At 28.8% G+C, this 21,367-nt stretch overlaps 1 protein-coding gene across 1 annotated transcript; it reads left to right on the top strand.

Annotated features, from left to right (window-relative positions):
- The first annotated feature begins 3,427 nt into the window (after nucleotides 1–3,427).
- Nucleotides 3,428–20,708, top strand: LOC148239054 (uncharacterized). The gene is made up of 6 exons (XM_088190637.1): nucleotides 3,428–3,811; nucleotides 6,630–6,901; nucleotides 6,980–7,111; nucleotides 9,246–9,616; nucleotides 14,886–15,036; nucleotides 19,028–20,708. Exons 2-6 carry the CDS (start codon nucleotides 6,637–6,639, stop codon nucleotides 19,333–19,335), a joined length of 1,227 nt encoding a protein of 408 aa, XP_088046763.1. The 5' UTR covers nucleotides 3,428–3,811; nucleotides 6,630–6,636; the 3' UTR covers nucleotides 19,336–20,708.
- Nucleotides 20,709–21,367: the final 659 nt, after the last annotated feature.

Consider the following 21,367-nt stretch of genomic DNA (forward strand, 5'->3'; position numbering starts at 1 on the left):
CGAATAATATTTATTTGTAAAGTCTGTTTAAAGTAATTTATTATAATAATATTTTTTAAGTGTTCTAAGTTGTAGTATTTTTAGTGGCAAGTATAAATAAAATAAAATTTACTGATTTAAAGTTTAAAACACATGATGCTCTCTAATTTTTTAATTTAAAATAGTCTTGGTATGTATAAAAGTTATTTTTTGACATAAAATTAAGTGTGTATGAACCTATAGGTATTACTTTAATCCGTATTTAGAAATTTACTAATATATACAAATAGTTTACGTTTACTATTCGATATTAGAATAGTTGAACATAAAAAATATTTGGAAACCTTGGCAATAATCAAGAATTGGTTTATATAAAAATCATATTTAATCCTTCGATTGGTATTATTAATTTAAAACAAAACTATTTTTTGGTATCACGATTTATTTGCTACAATTAGACCGTTTATAAAAATGGGCATACCATTAATTTTATAAAATGTTGCTATGGTCTTCTTTTTCTTTTATCATGTAGTAATTTTCCAGACCAAAATATTTGCAATTATGTACAATAGATGTCTCTAAATTAAAAATTCTTCAAAACTTTAAAATTTCCCTGCTCAATATCCAATCAACAACTTCTGTAAAAAAAAACGTAATAATATACCACTACACCTAATTTGTTTCGTCAGAAAATTCATATATCAAAACGTCCAAAATATCCGAATCATTATCATTGAAACAGAAAATTAATATATAATAATTTACTTAAATATTCTACATTTTTAATAATTTTTAAGACAAATATGTCAAGAATAATTTAACCATCGAACTTATAATATAATGAAAAAAAAGTATGAGTATCCCACATAAGTAATCGCACTTGTGAGCCACGCCTTCGACTTAGGCGTGGAACCAATCACTGCCCAGAAGGGAGGAGTCACACAATAGAGATTTTGTATTCGACGTTATTCATTAATAAATAAATATTTTTTTAATATCCACAAGTGATACAATGATAAATCAATATTAAATCAAAAAATATACAAAGTATTACCCGAATTTCTATTATTTCACTCGTTACTGATATGGGTGAAAAGTATAAAATGTATTATATAATCAATTTCCACAAAATAAAATAATTGATTTAACAAATAACAGCAATATACATAATCATATATAAGATATTATGTGTGGTTTTATAACCATAATACATTCATAAGTATAATTATTATTTCCCCTCTGTTGTAAGAAGTGGATCCTCGGAAAGTTTGCATTCGAACCCCATGAGGTTCTTGACCGGCCCTGATCTAATCATGAAACAAAAAAAGATTACCAACTGTGAAGCTTGAATCCCTGCGCTGACCATATGGACTCCTGATATCGCCGTATTTCTAAAAAAATCTAAACTCTACTGAACCGCTAAAATAGCAAGATTATAATAATTTACTGAACCGCAATATAATTTTATACTTTTTATTTAATTGATATTATTAATATAAGTAAGCTGGATATATTCACAAAATAATATATCAGATCGATCGTCTCTTAGCAGATGTTTTTTTGATTCAGTATTTACCGACAACTTGAATATAAATCGAATTTAAGTCAGACAAATCACACAATGGAAATATTTAATTTATATAGATTGAAAATATGTATATACATACATACATGATCTAAAACAGAAAGAAAAAGTGTCCTTAACTATGATTTATTTAAATTAATTAATGGTACGATAATCCATATTTATCTATTGATCTTTTTACAAACACTAAATGTTTTAGTTATTCATAATGCTGCATTCAGTGACAGTTATTTTATTTTAATTCTACCTATTATGAATGTGAGTTTTTCATAATATAGTATCAGAATGTTAAGAGCAAAGAGGCATTAATTAATAATTTTTACACATAAGTGGAACCATTGATAATATTTAAGAATAATCCCAAATAAAATTCCACGAATCACCTATGAAATTTCATACCAATAAAAAAGGCTTGAATTTACATTTAGTTTTTTTATATATAATTTAAATCCATTTTAATTTTATTCACCAATAATATATGCATTAAAGTATAAATCAAAGATTCATCTACAATAATTGTATCTAATGAAGAACGAAGTACATTTTTTTAAAACACATACTTTACTTGCAAAAATGCAAATATAAATTGAGCAAATATAAATATAAACAATAACCATTTCGCAGTCTGCCTATTGTTTCAAGCGATTTCTAGATATTGTTATAAATGGCAAAATATAACTTAATCAAAAGTATTTCGTTTAAATAAAATGAATTTTTGTAGTCATCATTTATGAAGTGATTAACATTAGTCAGGAAATAAATCTAGTGCATTAAGATTTTTCTTCTTTAAATATTGTGCATGGTTTTTATAATTTTTTCAAATATTACTTTTATATTATCTTTTTTTAATTTCCTCTTTTAAAATTAATAATTATAATGTGATTAAGAGCCAAATAATTGGAGTGCTTCTTATATTCCAGAATAGAAGGTATCCACTTCATTCACGAAACGGTTAAAGCGAAGGATTGTAAAACGGTGCTGATTTTTTTTCATCACTACTCAAATTTTGTCTGCAACTTCGTGAATTAAAAAAGTCAGTAATGTTTTTTTTTCAATTAATTTTATCAATGCAGATATATGAGATACTTTATTAAAATATTTCAGAAAATCTTGGATACTGGCTCAGGTTTTTATTTTAACCGATAAAATATATTTGGGGCATAATTAAGAAAGAACAACAATCGCTCAAATCAACGAGCAAATAAAAACTTTGCCACGACAAATTAGATCAGGAATTTACGAATTGTGGATTAATTATATTATTTGTTATGCCTATATGGTCTAAATAATAATAATAATTTACCTAAAACTGTTGTTACCTAAAAAATGTTGTTTCAGAATTTAATAATGAACTGCGAGAATTCTAGATTGAATACTTCTGAGGAAAGTAAAAATATTATAATTTAAAAAAATAAACTTCGACTTAATTCTAACAATTTTATTATATTTAAAAAATTATCCTATTTCGCACTTTTACATTTTTTACAAAAAAAAATATAATATTGACATGAATACATTTTTTTATCTATGCAATTTTACTGCATTTCGTAATAATTTAATACCACCAATTCCCTTCACATCATAGTATGATATATATTTAATATTTAACAATGACTTCTATAAATATAAAATATACAATGGTTTTCATTACACAAATAAATAAACACAAATTATCATTCATCGTGATTATGGGTTAGCAAATCAATCGCGCCGTTACGGGCCGACCTCGACTCAGAGAGCTTTTTATTATACTTATTTTTGTAGCAAAGAACAGTCATCGGCGACCCCTACCCCTGCTTACCTGATGACTCCTGCTGTTCTACAACAGCACGTGTCCACTGTTAAAGTTTACCTGCCGCAGTCAGTCAGGTGTGGCCGCACGGACAGGCAGCACGCGCCTCGAAACACCTCCAGAACACTTAAAAAAACACTCGACAATCTCGAAACGAGATCGAAAGAAAACCAATCAAATTATAACCAATCACATTAGTAATCTATCGCCGCGTTATCGCAGGTTAAATAAAAAAAAAAGAAAGAAAAAAACACCGGCGAACATTTCAATCGAGCTTTTCTTCAATCGACATCAGTGAATTATTTATCAGAGACGCTGAAGTGTCATATCAATGTCGAAGGGGCGCAAATATTGTGATTGTATTACGATTTAAGTAATTGAAGGCTATGTTCCTTCGAATAGACACGTAAATGTATAACGTCGCCGAACACTGAAAAAAGCTCACCATTCAATTGGTAAGTCTAATAATTTATTATGTATTGTAAAAAATGTTTCATTGTCATAATTTATTTGAAACCCTTTTCATATATATGAACATATACGTTTAGTTACTAAGCTTATTGTTTCATATCTTTAATTTAAAATGTGCATATAAAAAATATTTGTGCATTTATTAATTCGCATCTTAATTAGCGATAATTTATTGTATAATTAAAAAATCAGCAGTTAGGTTGATAGTATATAATTAATATCAGAGGTTAAATTGTATTATTTAACATAAAAATGTATGATCTCATTAAGTGTTAATGCTTTTAAAAAAATAAGTTGGAAACAAGTATACGTCATAAGTATCTAAATAAATTAAATAGGATTGAAATAAGCTTTAATACAAGATATGGTGCTATTGTAGACTTTTATTTATTATATTATTTTTAAATAACTATTGTTGCAATTTCAACGATTTTTTAAGCTTAATACATACATAATATGAAGGGCTTTTATTATTTTTAATTAAATTTAATATTCAAAAATCGGTTGCTATTTCATTTACATCTTTATAATTGTGTTTTATATTACACATACAAGCTTTTAAATTATTCGTACGATTTTATATAAAAAACTATATATAATACAGTTTGCTTTAATTAAATATTTTTTTGTACGAATGTGAAATATTGATAAAACTAAATATAGATAAACTAATACAATCTATAAAGCAATCGCGTTATAATTGTTCGTACATATTTTTTCTTAGTTTCTAAGAATAATATTTATTGAAAAATTTTAGTCGGCAATTATTTAAATTTTATAAATTTTCTGTTGCAACACGACAGACGTTAAACCAATGCGTTACAACACAAACAATAAATGCTAAAACACTAGACAAATAAATATATAAATGAGGGACACATATTTTATTGATTATAAACTATTTTTACAATCAATAAATGTCACTATGCACGCCTTGCTCAATCTTATTTTCTAATTATTTATTACGTTATTTTTTCGTGAGATTATCAAAATCTAAATAAACTTAATCTACGATGTTCGATCTGAATTAAAAATATATAATAATCAGCGACTGAAAAAAAAATAATAGACCAAGATCTTTAAGGTATTAACCACCGATTTATGACTAAATTAAATAACTATTATATAGTCGTATCAAAACACGCGTTAAAAATTTTAGCATAAATTTGTTTTACAATATTTATTTTCACCTTGCATTACCAAAATTTGGCAAGGTTTCGCATAATATAAACCCGCTGTTAATATTAGTTTTTATTTGCTTTTATCGCTTATATAAACAACGTATTATTATTATTAAAGATTCAAGGATACATCACGATCGTTATATTATTGTTTTAATACGAGTTTCAAATACGTAGTTTACAAATGTTTACATATTTTGGCAAATGTTTGACATTCACCCGTGTGCAGCTGCGCAACTTGCGACTGTCATTACAAACATTGTATTACCGTCTTATATTTCAATTTATTGTAATATATTTACGTTTCAATATCGCTTTATTTAATGTGATAACTCGCATAATCACAGATGTTTTCGAGCAGGCCAATAGTGAGTCGACCCGCGAACAAATCTCGAAAAGAGAGAGCTGTTATATCAACGCTTCAAAAACACATGTTCTTTATACAATATATGTTTTATCATCTAGCATTTAAAAACCAAAAGTATTCAGCTTAAGTATAATAGAGATATGATACAATAAATACATTTCTCTCCGCGTTCCTTCGTCTTTATATTTCAATGCATTGTTTAATATTCTGCATCGTTATTATTCGTATTAATTTAATTCTCTGTCCATTTGTAAATGCTTACTCTAGTCTTCAAAATGACTAACCAATATTTTCAGTAATGATAATATAATCAGATTTTATGCTGAATTTTTCCCATACATATTTTAGAATTATCACGTGATCGTAACACACGCCATATAATAATACTAAAGCCTTTATTACCGAGGCTTTGATGCGATAATGTATAATATATACCACTTTTGATCCAACTACCCAATGAATATTCCTTTTGATCGAGCAATAAAAAGATTGAAAATCAAGGGGTGTATTATATCGAATACGTTCTCTGTTATTATCAATTCACTTTGACATCTTATTAGTGTGTGGTTATCGATTACGGCTCTATTACCAATTTGCCGTCTACATATTACGCGAAAGTGTGTAATTTATGATTCACTTTTAAAAGGAATAACAGTCTTGCTTGACAATTCTTAACTTATATTTTATATAATAAAATCTAAGCGTAGAAATATCAAAAAATTGTGAATACCACAAAAATCTGTATAGTTTACTTTATACATTAAAATTTAGTAATGCTAAGATTTTTTATATTTCTCAATCATAAAAATAATTTTATCTAAGCTTTCAGAAAAAAATGTTTTTTTTTGTGTTGCGATATACATTATTTATATAATATAAATATTTATTATGTTATTAAAATCGATTTATAAAAACACATGTATGTGCCACACATTGAGTTTGTAATGCACTTTTTCGCGTAATGCCTTTTCACCCACCATGAAAGCTTTTCCTTCGGTCATTACCGAGTCCCCATAATGACAACCGCGGCTTATTTATTTAAGTGCCATAAATGCAAACCGTCACCTAATCACTGTAGATTACAATACAATTCTCTACACATATATTCCGATTGCCTGGCTTTGTCTCTGGGGAAATAATTTTCCACCGAGGCGTGATTGCTCGTCCGTTCTATTAATATTGCCTTACATTGATTGCTCTATGATTGCATAGTAACACAACCGCAATACAAAAATACTATTTTTTTTCCGACAGGGCTGCGATGCCTAGGCAAGAAGTATCGTCTGTAACACCATCGTCGGTGGAACCCTTTTCACCATTGGCTTCGCTGACTCCACCCAGAGATTTGGACGACCTGGCCAGAATGACTTCTTCGATTATGATGCAAAGGGATAGGGAAAGAGAACTAAGGATTTCCGCTTTCTGCGAAAGGGAAAAGGAAAGACTGAGCGCATTTTCGATGGTATCTTCCAACAGAGATTTGTCGTTCGGGATCGAAGGACTCAAAGAATACGCTAGAGCTAGAGGTGAATATCTATTTATTTATTTCATCTGAATGATAAGTTGTAATTTATATTAATATGTATTATTCTTATACATGACAGCCGAATTAGGAGCGCTGATGTACTGTACTCCTCTTGGTTATCCGGCATGCGTCTGGCCACCATTATTATTGAGACCAGCGCCTTCATTTTCAAAAGTTTCTCCACCCCAGACACCAGATCAAAATATTGAAGGTAATTGTTTTTCATCTTTTTTATTTAAAATTGCTCATAAAAATGTAATCTAAATACTGCCAATAGAATTATTAAGCTAATCTAACACAAAATAGCGCCGATTAAAACGAAATCACCCATTTTATACAATCGATTTCGCAAATTTAAACGAACGCAGACATTTTTGATGCTAATTAAACAAAGTAAATTACGCGATCGCGTTATCGTCAACGTTACATTCTTGACAACGACCAAGAGCGGATGTTTGATAAGAAAACGAAAGAAAAAAACATACAAAATAAAAGAGTCGTTCAACTTTCCTGATTTGACCCAAACGTGATAACGCAGTAGCGATTAATTCACAAAATATATTATTGTATGAATACATTTAATAGTGCAAACGCAAAATGTGAATATCTTTAACCCATTTATAATAACTCACATCCTCAAATTTGATAGGGCGATACGAAACAGTAAAAATCGCTAGTAATTCGTGTCGTTTACCTCGTCGTCGAGCGATACTGTTGGAAAGCTATTTCCTCTTTTTTCGTTAACAAGTCGAGCTTTGGCGGTGATAAGGTAACATCGCTGACATAACTGGAAAAACGTCTAATTTATGAACAACAATCACTTCGGTAATTGCTTAAATATGCGAAAATTTGCATAGGAAACGATTATATCGGATGGTATTTCGCAAAAGGCGCGTAAACTGGGACATATACGATAAAGTGTTTAATGAGAAAAATTCAAAGGTGGAATACTGAATGACTACTAAGTTGAGATAGTTGATTATTATTAGAGTGCAATAACCTACTTACGATATTTTTTATTATTATTAATATATTATAATAAAATTAAACTGGAATACAAATCATACTATTAATTTATTTATGCGTCACAATGCGTCACATTGTTTTATAATACACACAAAAAAGAATATAATATCTTCCATCACAGTGGAAGATGACAAGTTCCAAAACCAGCTAAAAACCCAGGATATATAAAATCTTGCCATTTTGCCTATTTTTGCCTATGTTTGAGAAGCAACTGCTACGTAGAATAAATCCAATACAATAATCCAAAGCCACCAATTCGACTTTCTGCAAGAGCACGGCAGAAATAAATAAATACACCGAGTGATAAACGAGATTAATAAAAATCTACAAGAGAGAAAATTTTTCTTGGCTGCTTTCCTAAAAGTCAAGCTTTTGAAGTGTGGAAAATGGAACCAAATAATTAAATCAAAAAACACTACCTCACCATATATAATATTTAAAATTATAAAGTCATATCTGAGCAAAAGATATTTTATAGTGAAATATCAAGGCGAAAAATCCTCCGTCTGTCCAATAAAATCTGGAGTAGATACCTGCAGAATTAAGGCAAACGAGCTAAGATCTATCCATATTATGTTTACCATGAGAAAGAAAACATACTCTTCCACTCGATTAAATAACGCATTTTTCCATCATATTTGAGGACGCACCTAGAAAAAAAGGCTTACACGAAGAATCCATATTTATAGTAAGAATATAACTAGGACCCTAGGCTACTACTGGCTAATGAGAAACACCTCCCAACTGACAATGGAGAATAAGCTACTCGAATACAAATCCATACTTAAGCCAATTTGAATGTACGGTATTCAACTCTGGGGATCAGCATAAAGGATCTGGGGATAAATGCCGACCTTTGTCAACACTCACGGATTATCAACTTGAAAGCATCATAAAAAATTATTGAAAATTTTATAATCTTTAATTTATGAATCATGCAGAATTTTCACTTTTCATATTTGAAAAAGTCAAGAATATGTTGTTGTAAAATAATTTATCAAGTCGATTTAATCCCAGTGACAAAAAATTACTGCAAAGTGTTAAAAATAGAATTCATGTGATATTTAAAATTTCTCAATTGGTTATAAAATATTTATAATAATAATTAAAAAATCGATATGCGTTGTGTACGTTCCAAAATATACGTCATCAGTTTGAAGAGCGCCAGTGCCAGAATTGTTGACATATCAACGATATATTTTTTTCGCTTACATTTACAAATATTTATATAAATTCGATTCGTTTGAAATACATATGTACATACTCTTTTTATTGCTGTTTTTATAAAAGGCTTGCTGAAGATTTAATTTTAATTTTAGATGACGAAGATTTGCCGCTAAATTTGTGCACAAAAAACCGCTCAAATTCTTCGAGGGCTAGTGGCATATGGTCACCTGGCAGCATATGCGAACAGGAAGAAACCAAGCTCACAGACTACAGTTTTTCAAGAAGGAACGCCCCAAGTCCCGACGCCTTCAGCAGACCAGATTCGACCGGCACCAGTCTGGAGATCATGTCGAACGGAAGGGACACCGGAAACGGAAGGAGATGCTCTTCGAGTGGAAGCTGGGACACGGAGCCGGAAAATATAAGCATCACCACGTCCATCTTCAACGGAAAAGGAGACATAGTCATCGCGAAAGCTGGGAGTGGTGTGAAGACCAGCAACGGCAATGAAAGAAGTTTTCAGGTGAGCATTTTAAAGGCAATAAAAAAATATGCAATATAGTGTTTTATAGCTTTTTTATAACATATATATTGAGGTAAAATATACTGTGAGCATTATTATCTTGTTTGATGTATTACACAATATAATGCTCGATATTTTATTTTCTGTTAACTGATGTCTGAATTATACATAAAATTGTTTAATTTTCTAAATTAACACATAGCCATAGAAAATATTTTGATAAGAGAGGGTTATGATTAATTTATGAGGTTTTATAAAAAAAATACATACGCGTTGGGTCATCTAACCTTGCTGTACAGATTAAATTATCAGCTTTACAAAAAAGGTTTACTAAAATAGCAATGGAATAATGTAATATAGTATGATCTTTTAAACTATATAGGGTGTCCCAAAAAGAATCTGACGTATTGATATACAAAGTTATACTACTAGCAATCTAATCTTAAAAATGGTTTACTGAGATAAACTTTCAATTATAACAGTATAATTTTATAGCATATATATCAGAATAGTAAAAGCAAAGTGAGGTTATTAAGTAATTTTCACTCAAAGGTGTAGTTAGCCAATTTACATTTAATGTCATCTTTATATGTATGTACATACGACTAATAATAATAAGTTATTATAAACAGGTATAGTTAGAAAATTATTAGACTATAAAAATAAACCGCAATAATTAAAATTGTTGATTTAGGAATAAAACTTCTTTAAGTATGTTTTAATTAAATTTAATTAAAATAATGCTTAAGCATAATCGTGTGCATTTATAAATTTAAAAATTAGCAGCACCTGCTATTATTTTTTACTGGCACATTTTTATATGTTGTAACTATCTCATAGACAACATAAGTTATTGCCTATTTATTATAAATGTTCCAATTTCTCGACTTAAGGATCAAACCAGAGGTGTTTATTCAAATTCCAAAGACTTTATAATTTTAAAGCAATTTAATTCGCCACACATTGTCCTTGCATAAATGCAAAATAGTTATCTGATCGATCTAATCGTTTAATATTTTAACACCTGCCTCGTGTGTTTTGGCTATTAATCGTCCCGCATGGGTAAACAAATTACCATCTTTTACCCCTCCAAGTCTTTATAGAGAAAATTTATTTACTTGTAGGATAGTTGAAATTGAAACAAAGCCCCTGTCAATCAATCAGTACGCTTATCAATATTATATTTCAAATGAGCTCTATTTACCCAAACGTCGACGATGGAATCCGCACATATTTACAATCGCTTATGTCTGTGCTGCTGAAACGCCACATAACTAATTGGCGACAAAGTTTGATCAAGATTTTCATAGGTAAACATAATTTCCACAACTTTCCGGTACGAACGACCACTATATACGAAGCGTCTAGGCAAACTCGTTTTTTGGCAGCTGTAAAAACATTACTCAGAAAAGGAAAACGAAACGGATATTCGTAAACATACATAAATATTGAGTATAACTTATGGTGCAGTCACCTGTCACCAAATAATAGGCAACTTACTTTACAACACTAAGTTTATTAGAAAATGCCTTGATTTTTGACAATCCTAAACTTTGCCGCACTCTCCCCCATGGGGATATAATTATCTAATACAAAATCTGACTTTCCTAAAAATCTGTAATTCAATGCATGTCTTCAATGTGCCAAAACTTTCCAGGGCAAGCAGCCCCTTTCGACCCCCCCCCTCCCCCAACTACGTTAAATCCATTTACATATTATATGTATATAAAAAATATTCAAAACAGGATTCATGTTTAATGAAACATTTAAAGGTTATCATGCATTTTATTATTTAAGCACGTGCTTAACTCTAACAAACAATGAAGAACATCTGGTGTAATTTCGACTTTTACCGATTCTAATAAACTGACCAAAAATATTTGGGTGGCATTTTATGACCGCTCGGGTCATAAAATCATTATTTGTTAAACTGTCGTTCATTGTTTTTACATATTTAAATTAGCTTTTAGCTATTTGTGGATATATATTTTTAAACGCATTCAGTTTAAGAAGCATACTACACGAACGGTTCATCGCGAAAATTCTGCCCCCAGGCAAGCGCCGCCCGATGCGTTCCGCCCTTTCCCTAGCTACGCCACCGCTGTACTTTAATATCACAACGAAAAAAATCAACTAGAATGTTTGTATATAATCTATGTATTATTTTATTAAATTTTATACAAACATAGCATTTTACATACAAATTAGTTAAAATAATATCAAATCTATATTAAGAAAGAGTATTTAGTTATTTGAATAAAAATATTTATACATTAAAAATCAATGCAATTATATACAAGCAAATGCCCCTTAATAAAAATCATTAAATTTGTAATTTATACGATCTTATAAAATTGATTATGAAAATAAAAAATATATGATAAAACAACATCGAGGATACGTGTGTAGCGTAACCACAAAATAGTAAATAGTATAAGAGAGTAATGTAACTAAGGAGACGATGTGCTAAGCATATTTATCTCAACGTATTTAATCAGTAGTCACGTTGTAAATGTTTATTTATCTGCTTTCTTAAAGGTCACTTAAAGTTGTTATATAACTGTTAAAACACGTAATCAAATACAGCATTTAATATGCATCAACAATACATAACCACGTATCATATACAATATGGAGCAAATATATTTCCTAAATAATCCCATTATATTAATAAAATATATTTATATTTAATTTCACGTTGTTAATTTTCTAAAAAATATGGCATAATCTATAGGTATTTTATACATTCCCGCATTGCATTTAAAATCGTTGTGTTTGTCCAATACACACAGTTGAATAGCATAAGCGCAGTATGGCACACCAGCTGACAGCTGTTCTCTCGTCATGATGTAACCCACACATCGAAAATTGCCCATATTGTAAAATAATTACCAAATAATCCAACGAAAGCTGTTGTTGATTGATTTTTTGCGAAAGAGGAAAATGGCAGTATTTGCCAAAAAATGTATAATTTATTTATTTTTATAAATTTTTACTATTAAATTATTTAACGTCACACTACCGTAAAATATTTTTTTTAATATATAGTAAGCATGAAAGCATCATTTAATTATAATGAATAATATATTTCATATTTTCACAAAAAAATATATGGGATTAATAAATAAATTGCTGGGTGTGCAATCGTTGTAAATTTGACACAGTAAGATGTACTGTACGATTTCTTATATATTTTATCAATAATTTTGCAATTATTAAGGGTTTACTTAATTCTTATAAGATTTAGTTAAATATCTGACGAGTTTTTATTTTTTATGTCCTTAAAGATTTTCCCTTGAATTAAATTAAATATTTGAAATCTAAAATAAAATGCCCGAAAATCCGATAAGATCCAATAAAACGATATATAATAATATAATTAAATACCATCTTTATTTCCAAGTTTAGTTAAATTCATTTTTATCTAATCATTCCATTGACAAAATACTCAAATATTAATATTTGCTCAAATATTAGTATTTTATGGTATATTCATTTCAAAATTACTTTTGGCTTAGTTTCTGTCACTATATTATAAAGTATAAAAGTAAACTACTAAAAATTTTGCACAAAAATGTACACGCTACTCTTCGGCCTATATATCTGCTACAAAAACTATAAAAAAGTAATGAATACGTAGTAAAAATATAATATTTGCAGTATTTTTAAGTAGAAGTATAAAATCAATAATTATCATTTTTGTTATCTTAAATCTTAATAATAAATACAACAATGTAGGTGTAAGTTTCAACTATCTACTTCTAAATTATGAAACATTAAAAAAAAAATTTTCACTAATTTATTGAGTACAAATATAATACAGAGTTGCAATAACTTTTTTTCACATCCAATGTATCTTTAGACATTCCTAAAATAAATATTTTCTTATAGAGGATTTTTTTAATTTAAATTTATTGACTGTTCTATAAATATTAAAATACTTATTTTTTATATGTATACTTATTAATAGTTCACCCTATATTTACAGTGCATTGTCTATGTAGATATAATATACAATATTATTTAATTGTGATTATTTTCGACTGTGGAAATAGTCGTAACCCCTTTTTCGAAATCGTGTCGCGTAATTAAAGACAGCTTTTCGTGATTTCCACAATGTCGTGATGCCAATAATTTCATTTGGGGTATATACCGAAATTATTTAATTGTCCCATCATGGGCGTGCCGTGAGACATTAACTTACTGATTTATTCAAATCATGGGCAGACGACAGATGTCTTTTAATTGTCAACAAAAAATAATAACAATCGCCCGTGCCACTATTTAATACACACCGCCACAAATTGCACGAAATTGTCGGACCAAATTACTTAATTTTCCACTTTAAAAATTTACCGTCTACTTGCATACACACACCGAATGATACCTTCGCTGAGAATGTATACAAAAAATCAATACGCGATCGTAGCATTCGACGGCATGTCGCAATAGAAAATATTTTTTAAATATTCTCAGAGAATAAACCATGACCTGTCTCAAGCATACGGGGTGAATCCAGTCCACCATAAAGAAACCTCAATCGAAACGAGCGAAATCAGATTGATTTCCTTGTATGGTTTAATTGCTGATTGGCGTAGCAGTTTGACCACTACTTGTAATTTTGATAATCTCACCCAAAATATACATGTGTACAATAATTATCGACCGTGGCGATATATTTTTTACATGCCTTGAAACTATAATATTCTTAAGCACGAATTTTAGTACATATAATACAACGTTAAACTAATTTTAATCACTATATCTCTAAGCTAATTTAATTTAATTTAATTTAAGAAATGGTTCATTGCCTTTTGAATAAAATATTTAAACAAAATTAGTCATTTTTATTTTAGAGACATAGCAACATCATAACAGTATTTATTTTCGCAATCTCTCTATAAAAAAATGTATAATACAGCAATAATATTAATCTAGTAGAAAATCATATATAATATATAAATCAAATAATGTTAACGCATCGATAGCTCTAATGTTAGTATTGCGTGGAACTATAAGAGGGTTATATTAAAACGATAAAAAATGTATACTATACGGTGAAGAAAAATCCAATGACAAATACCTCCTTTTAGTGATTACAGCTATATAACCATCAATTACAAAGCAATAAAATCGTTTCCCATCACATGTAAAACGCCTTTCGCTTCAAGCACTCTCATCATAAATAATTATCCATAGCTCGATACAAAAGTATTTTGCTTGACGTAAAATACATTTTTATGTGTTATAATATTTATATCGTTTACAGTGCAAACAATGCGGAAAAGCCTTCAAGAGATCGAGCACTCTATCGACGCATCTACTGATCCACTCGGATACGAGACCATATCCTTGCCAGTACTGCGGGAAACGCTTTCACCAAAAGTCAGACATGAAAAAGCACACTTACATACACACAGGTCAGTTTTTTTTTTAATTGATCCATAGAATACAAATTTTACCAATGTAAGACACGAGTGGAGAGCCCCTGTGTCGTATGAATAAATTATAAAGTAGGGTTAAAATAAGGGTTTGGATTTTTTTCTCATACACGCCACCCTCATAATAAATCGTAATATGATTGAATATATATATATTTTAGTGAGCTAATAAAACGATCTTTAATTTGCTTAGATCACGTTACGTAATACGTAACGGAAAGCTCTATTACAAAAGCTTTCAAAGCTCAGACATAAAACGTTTGCTTAATTAAAGCGATAGCTTTTAAGTCACTATTTGTTTTAATGAACAATTATAACCCATTAGTCACTAATTCCGGTTATGAAATAATTATTAAATGTCAATGTATTAATCGTGCGTGATGCTAAAATTTTGACCTTATAAAGGAATGTGTATAGCACATGTATCAGCTAATCTAAATATCACATGCTAATTTAGATTAATATTATAACAATTATATTATATCATCTATAAATATAATATTTTTGTAACAATTAAGAACGTCTAATTTTACTTCATATTTTATCTTTATGTTTTTAATCGAGTCAAATTATCATTTATTTTTGCATATGAACGCTCTATTTTTTATATTGTTACAAGCTTATTATAAAAATATATATGCTCCCAATATTTACTATGGTAATGTTTATAAATTATAAATTAATTTATTATATAATCTAAATTCTGAATACCAAATGTCCAGTTAAATAATTATTTTTGCATTGATATATGATAAAATGTACTACATAATTATTCATTTCAATTAAATTAAAACTCTCGTGAACTAACACGATGCCCCAATGCGTCACTATGTTAAAAATAGACAATACATAATACAGTGAAAAGTAATCATGAAATTAAAAAAAAATGTACGAACCGGACCAGCTCCTAGTAGCCAGGCCTGCCGAGAGGAGACAAATTCCCTGAGCACGTTCTCCTTGAGGGCTCCGACTCTGGAAAAAATAAAAACAAGAATATTTTTATAAAAAAAGTAAAAATTGACTTCAAATAAAGAATCTGAACTAAACTACAGCTGTTTGAGATGTATGTTCTAATGTATTTCATGTATAAGTTCCTTCAGGCCTTTTTATACACACAAGAAATTAAAGGAGCGGAACATTGCCTTCAAAAGTACCCACTTTCTGGGTTTGCAAATTATGGTTGACTTTATTGCTTTTTGAACGTTTAAAAAATATTAGACATGAGAGGAAATATTCAACGAATGCAAATTAGTAGCAGTAAATTTAGGTATTCGATCTGAAAATTCAGATAGAAGCAAAGAAATAATGAAAAATCAACAACAACTCTAACTGAATTATATAAATTTAATGTTTTTTTAGACATAAATAATATATTTTTTTAAATACATAAGTAATACAATACATTCACTTTCATGTAGTTATTCCTCAATTAAAATCTATAAAAAACAGACTCGAATATATCAGGAAAATATTTTTTTAAATATATCATTTCAAGGTTGAGCATCTTGGAAGTTTTTTTACAGATATCGTTTACGTGTAGTATACTTCACTTGCTCTCAAAAGTGATCTCCAAGATCTTTAGTGCAAGTTTCTTTAAGCAAAACGTTTCTATCGAGATCGTAGAAATTATATGATAGCGAACGAGATCATTAATATTATTATTAAGATTCTCAAATGCTTTATTTTTCTGTGGCTTTGGTCATTATAATATAGGGCCTTGATAGAATACATTAGTTTTTCTATTATGATCCAATTATATGATCATTAAGACACTGAAAAGCAATGCGTTCATGCTTTTGATTTTAATTGTAGATGCAAAATTTATTATGAGAGCCTAAAATTTCAAGCTAATAGCGAAGTTGCTATCGATGTTATTATGTTATCGGTATTTTTTATTTCCTTAAAATGTTGTATTATTTCAACCATTTAAAAACATTGTTATAATCATTACTAAATTCGCCATTTTACTTATCCAAAATAAATTAGTTACTCACGATTTTTCAGAACTAATAAAACTTGTAAAATTACATTTTATAGGATACTATATAATTTCACTAAGGGTGTGATGTATACGTTTAATACAATAAAATTAATAGCTCCAAGCATTGTTATGGTTTCATTTCATCGGAGCTCTACTTTTTTTCATGTAGTGACAAAGTGTTATTATCGCGATGTGCCCGACGTGATATGATGAGTTACCAAAAAAAATGTAACGAAATGTAATTAGATCGTGACAATCTAAATAGACTTAATTTGAGGTTGTGTGTCTTATCGAACACGTATAATATGCCATCACGCGATGTCCTTTGTTATGATATCGGTGTAGAATCTTAATCTTTTTTTTTTGTAATTTAGTTAAATCGATACACGTGAATTGTAATTAAAATGGTAATTAAAAACATCTTAGTCTAGTTTTTGCAACACTGAAACGATCAGCGAACATTTAGTAATAAATATGCCCAGTAAGCATGAAAGCGCTTGTTTTTGCGCTCAATTACCCCGACCCTTTTTGTTGAAAGTTTTTACATATTACCCTTTTATTTGATAATTAGATTCACCTACTTCCGTGCCTTTTCTGGACATTTATTCGACGTGTTCTTCCGGCGCGTGGCGATCACGTGTCCTTAATAAATACGAAACAAATTACTAGATTATTTTTGAGTGTTTATGTTCATCCTTAATTATAATAGTTATTACTTATACGTGATGAAGTTATTTATTAAAAATAAACATAAAAAAATACACGATCTATATATTTTCATTAATGTAATTAACAGCTTTTTTAATTCTATATTTTTATTTTCAATATTTCATAAAAATATTAATGCATAATGTGATATTTTTATTGCATAAATAACATTTTGAAAGGGTCTAGAAATTCTACAAAAATTAAGAACGGTTTAAAAGAAAAACGAAACGAACAATAAATTTAATAAAATAAACATTGTTATTCTCCGTGGGGAGGACTTAGTGCTCGCCTACTTTTTGCTGCCACGATCAGTTATGATCGTGGCAGCAAAAATCTGGTGATGTATTTGTTAGACTTTTATGACCGATGCGCTAGTTTTTTAAAACAAATTGTAACATCTGAACAGGTTTGATATATTTAGGGGCGTTAAATATTTTGAACAAGTGTGAGATATTGCTACTTTACGTAATAGTTAAATCGTTTATATCGAAAATTGGTCTGAGCCTTTTATTAACACTCAATCTAATGAGACGAGAATTCAAATTTAAAGGAAAGTAGAATCAGAATATATTAAAACATATTAATTAACAAATAGTTAATTATGATGAATGATTGATAAAAGTTTTTAAAACAATTAAGGAGTTTGTAATTTAACAGTCACTATCATCATTGTCATCTACACTATTTTATGTCGTTCTATTTTAAAGTGGTGATCAATATATAAAAACAATAATTTTAATGAATACAATAAAATTAGTAAAATATGTTATTATTACTAAATAAAATAATATATTTTAAGTCGTACAATATAAATTTGCTTATATATAAAATTATTTCATATGAAAACAACCATTGTTTTAATATTGTGTATATTGTAGTTTAATAATTAATTTCACAACATTTAAATTCCAATATAAATACATTGTTTTTCCTTGTATATCTGTCGTAGCACTATAATATGCGTCATAAAACATGCATAAAACAAACTGTCGTTGTATCGGAACAAACTCGCTCAAAGTTTCACCGAAGTCCTCAAACCAAAAAACACACCCACCCGAGTCGACACAAACCGAAACATGTACTTTAAAAACTTGTCAACTTTATTATGTACAAAACTTTTCGAAAGAAACGACGTGGATTTTACCTGAAAGTTCGTCAGTAACGATTGCCAATGAATAATATACAATAATGTGTTTCGTTTATTATGAAAAAAATATAAATTAAACCTGTTACAAAAAAATATGAACGCAAATTGACGATTGAATGTTTTATTGTTCACAGGTGAAAAGCCTCACAAATGCGTCGTGTGTTCAAAGGCTTTCAGCCAGAGTTCCAACCTAATTACCCACATGCGCAAGCACACCGGTTACAAGCCTTTCACCTGCGGCCTCTGCGAAAAGGCTTTCCAAAGGAAGGTGGATCTGAGGAGGCACAGAGAATCACAGCATCCGGAAGCTGCTCCATCCTCGATCATCCATGCTTCGCGCCAATATCATCACTATTACGGAAACGATGGAACGTCCATCACCGTGACGCCAGTCAAAGGGTTAAGGACCACCGAACTGTCGCATGTGACAAGTAGCTGTTAATAACCCAAAAAATATTGTACAATATATAAATAGTCATTTTTGAATCCGTCCTATTCTTTAAAAAAAACTTACATACTAATTTTTGTACAAAATTATTTTTAAGCATATTCGATTCTATAAATGACCAAAGTGTTATTAGGTTAAAGTGTGTAACGCTTATTTTTTAACATTTATATAAGACGTGTTTCTACGTGATTACTTTTTTATTTTTGCTTTCCTAATAATAATATATTTTATTAATATAATACAGAGACGTATAATTTTTAAGAAAACTAAAAATCAATATAGATTTTTATTCTAATATCAAATTTAGGTTTATTTTAATTATGAACTTAATAAGGACTTGCTAAGTAGATTTCGATAGATAAAATTCGACTAACTTTTCTGAAAAATTGTAAATACCTCGATTATGTTCTTTAGCCAGTTTGACCAACATTATTAAAATAATATTGCTTCCATTTAGAATTTTTATTTAAATTTTAAAGATCTTTTTCTGAGATTTTTTCACCTGATGTTCAAACTATAAAACTGGCTAACACAAAAAAATTAACATCAGTTATTTTTACAGTTTAAAATCACTAAGAATAGATATGTCTGAAAACAATATATCATTTCAATACAAATTGCATTTTTGCATATTTCGAACCCTTAAGATTATGCGCCTCTGATATAACTTAGTTTTGATTATACTATAAATGACGAGTGTTTAATACGTTCTAGTCCTAGAATGAAAATACGTTACCGAACATGCGTTTTTTATAAACAAAAAATGTAAATATAAAAAATCCAAAAAATCTCTTAATGTATTATTTTGTATATTATAATACCAAATAAATATTTTACTAGCCAAATGATAGCCGTGATAATATATAAGGCATGATTTTAATAAAAGTGTTATCAACCTCTGTATAAAATAAAAATTTAACACTTTTACTGTACATTATTACTGTGTCGCACCTTTTAATTGTACAAAAATAAATCACTACATGTAATAACGATATAAATGTCTATATTAATATTGTAATTTATATATGTATCCAATAAATGTGAAATCATAAAAAATGTATGTAAAAATCATGATAAGTCACACACGGCTAGTTGACCAAAGATTAATTTAAAATTACTATTGTACGATATAAAATTGTACTTAACCGTAAGATCATATTCTCTTGGTGTTCATTTTAATATTTAAACCAATTTGGTTTTGATGATAGGTCAGTGAAACTTATGCTTAAACAAAGTGAGATGTATTATATAATTATTTAGATCAATGTGTTTTTTTTTTTTGTAATTTTTACTATTGCGTTTTGCATTTATTTTTCATGTCGCTGTATACATAATTTATTATTTAATAAAAATAAATGATAATGAAACTATATTTTAATTTTATAAAAATGGAATACCTTCACATATTCACGTTTCCAAATTGGCGGATAAAAAAGTAAAAGTTGATCTTTAAGGTCTCCGAATATACGTGATAACCTATTAAAAAGAGACCACGCGCTTTAATATTTCATCGATGTTTCAAGTCGATAATTAGTGATACAGTTGATAATTGCTATATGAACAAAACTTGTATCTTACCTTTTGATCGTTTTGACTGATTGCCATCGTGCGTGCTTCACATTTTTGTATGTGTAATTTAATTAAATATCTTTTAACTCTGATTAAAAACATAACTGAATTTATCAATAATATTATTGAATATTAAAAAATACAAATAGCTTACGTACTTATTAATTAGTTATAATGATTCGATTTAAATTCAACTACGCTTAATGGGCTTTAAGCTACATATAAAAATATTATTGGTGGAAGAGTGGTTCATCACGCCCTACGTTTAGTGTCGGTGAATCGATTATAGTTGTCGACGCGTTATTATGCACTTTGAATACGATACATGAAAGAGCTATATGACTATCATATATTTTAAGCAATCGCGAATAATCAGTAAAGAAATTAAGAGACGATTTATATAAAATGATTATTGAAATTTCCAACTAATTTTGATCAAGAATTATAATCAATAGAA

The sequence above is a fragment of the Plectrocnemia conspersa genome, unplaced genomic scaffold (genome assembly GCF_051122295.1).
Source record: "Plectrocnemia conspersa isolate PC_06_02 unplaced genomic scaffold, ASM5112229v1 ptg000001l, whole genome shotgun sequence".
Classification (NCBI taxonomy): domain Eukaryota; kingdom Metazoa; phylum Arthropoda; class Insecta; order Trichoptera; family Polycentropodidae; genus Plectrocnemia; species Plectrocnemia conspersa.

Excerpts from the sequence above, each read along its gene's own strand:
- LOC148239054 (XM_088190637.1), top strand. The coding sequence starts at position 6,637 with ATGCCTAGGCAAGAAGTATCGTCTGTAACACCATCGTCGGTGGAACCC. Across the intron at positions 6,902-6,979 it reads AGAATACGCTAGAGCTAGAG|CCGAATTAGGAGCGCTGATG; the intron begins GTGAATATCTAT and ends TATACATGACAG. Across the intron at positions 15,037-19,027 it reads GCACACTTACATACACACAG|GTGAAAAGCCTCACAAATGC; the intron begins GTCAGTTTTTTT and ends TATTGTTCACAG.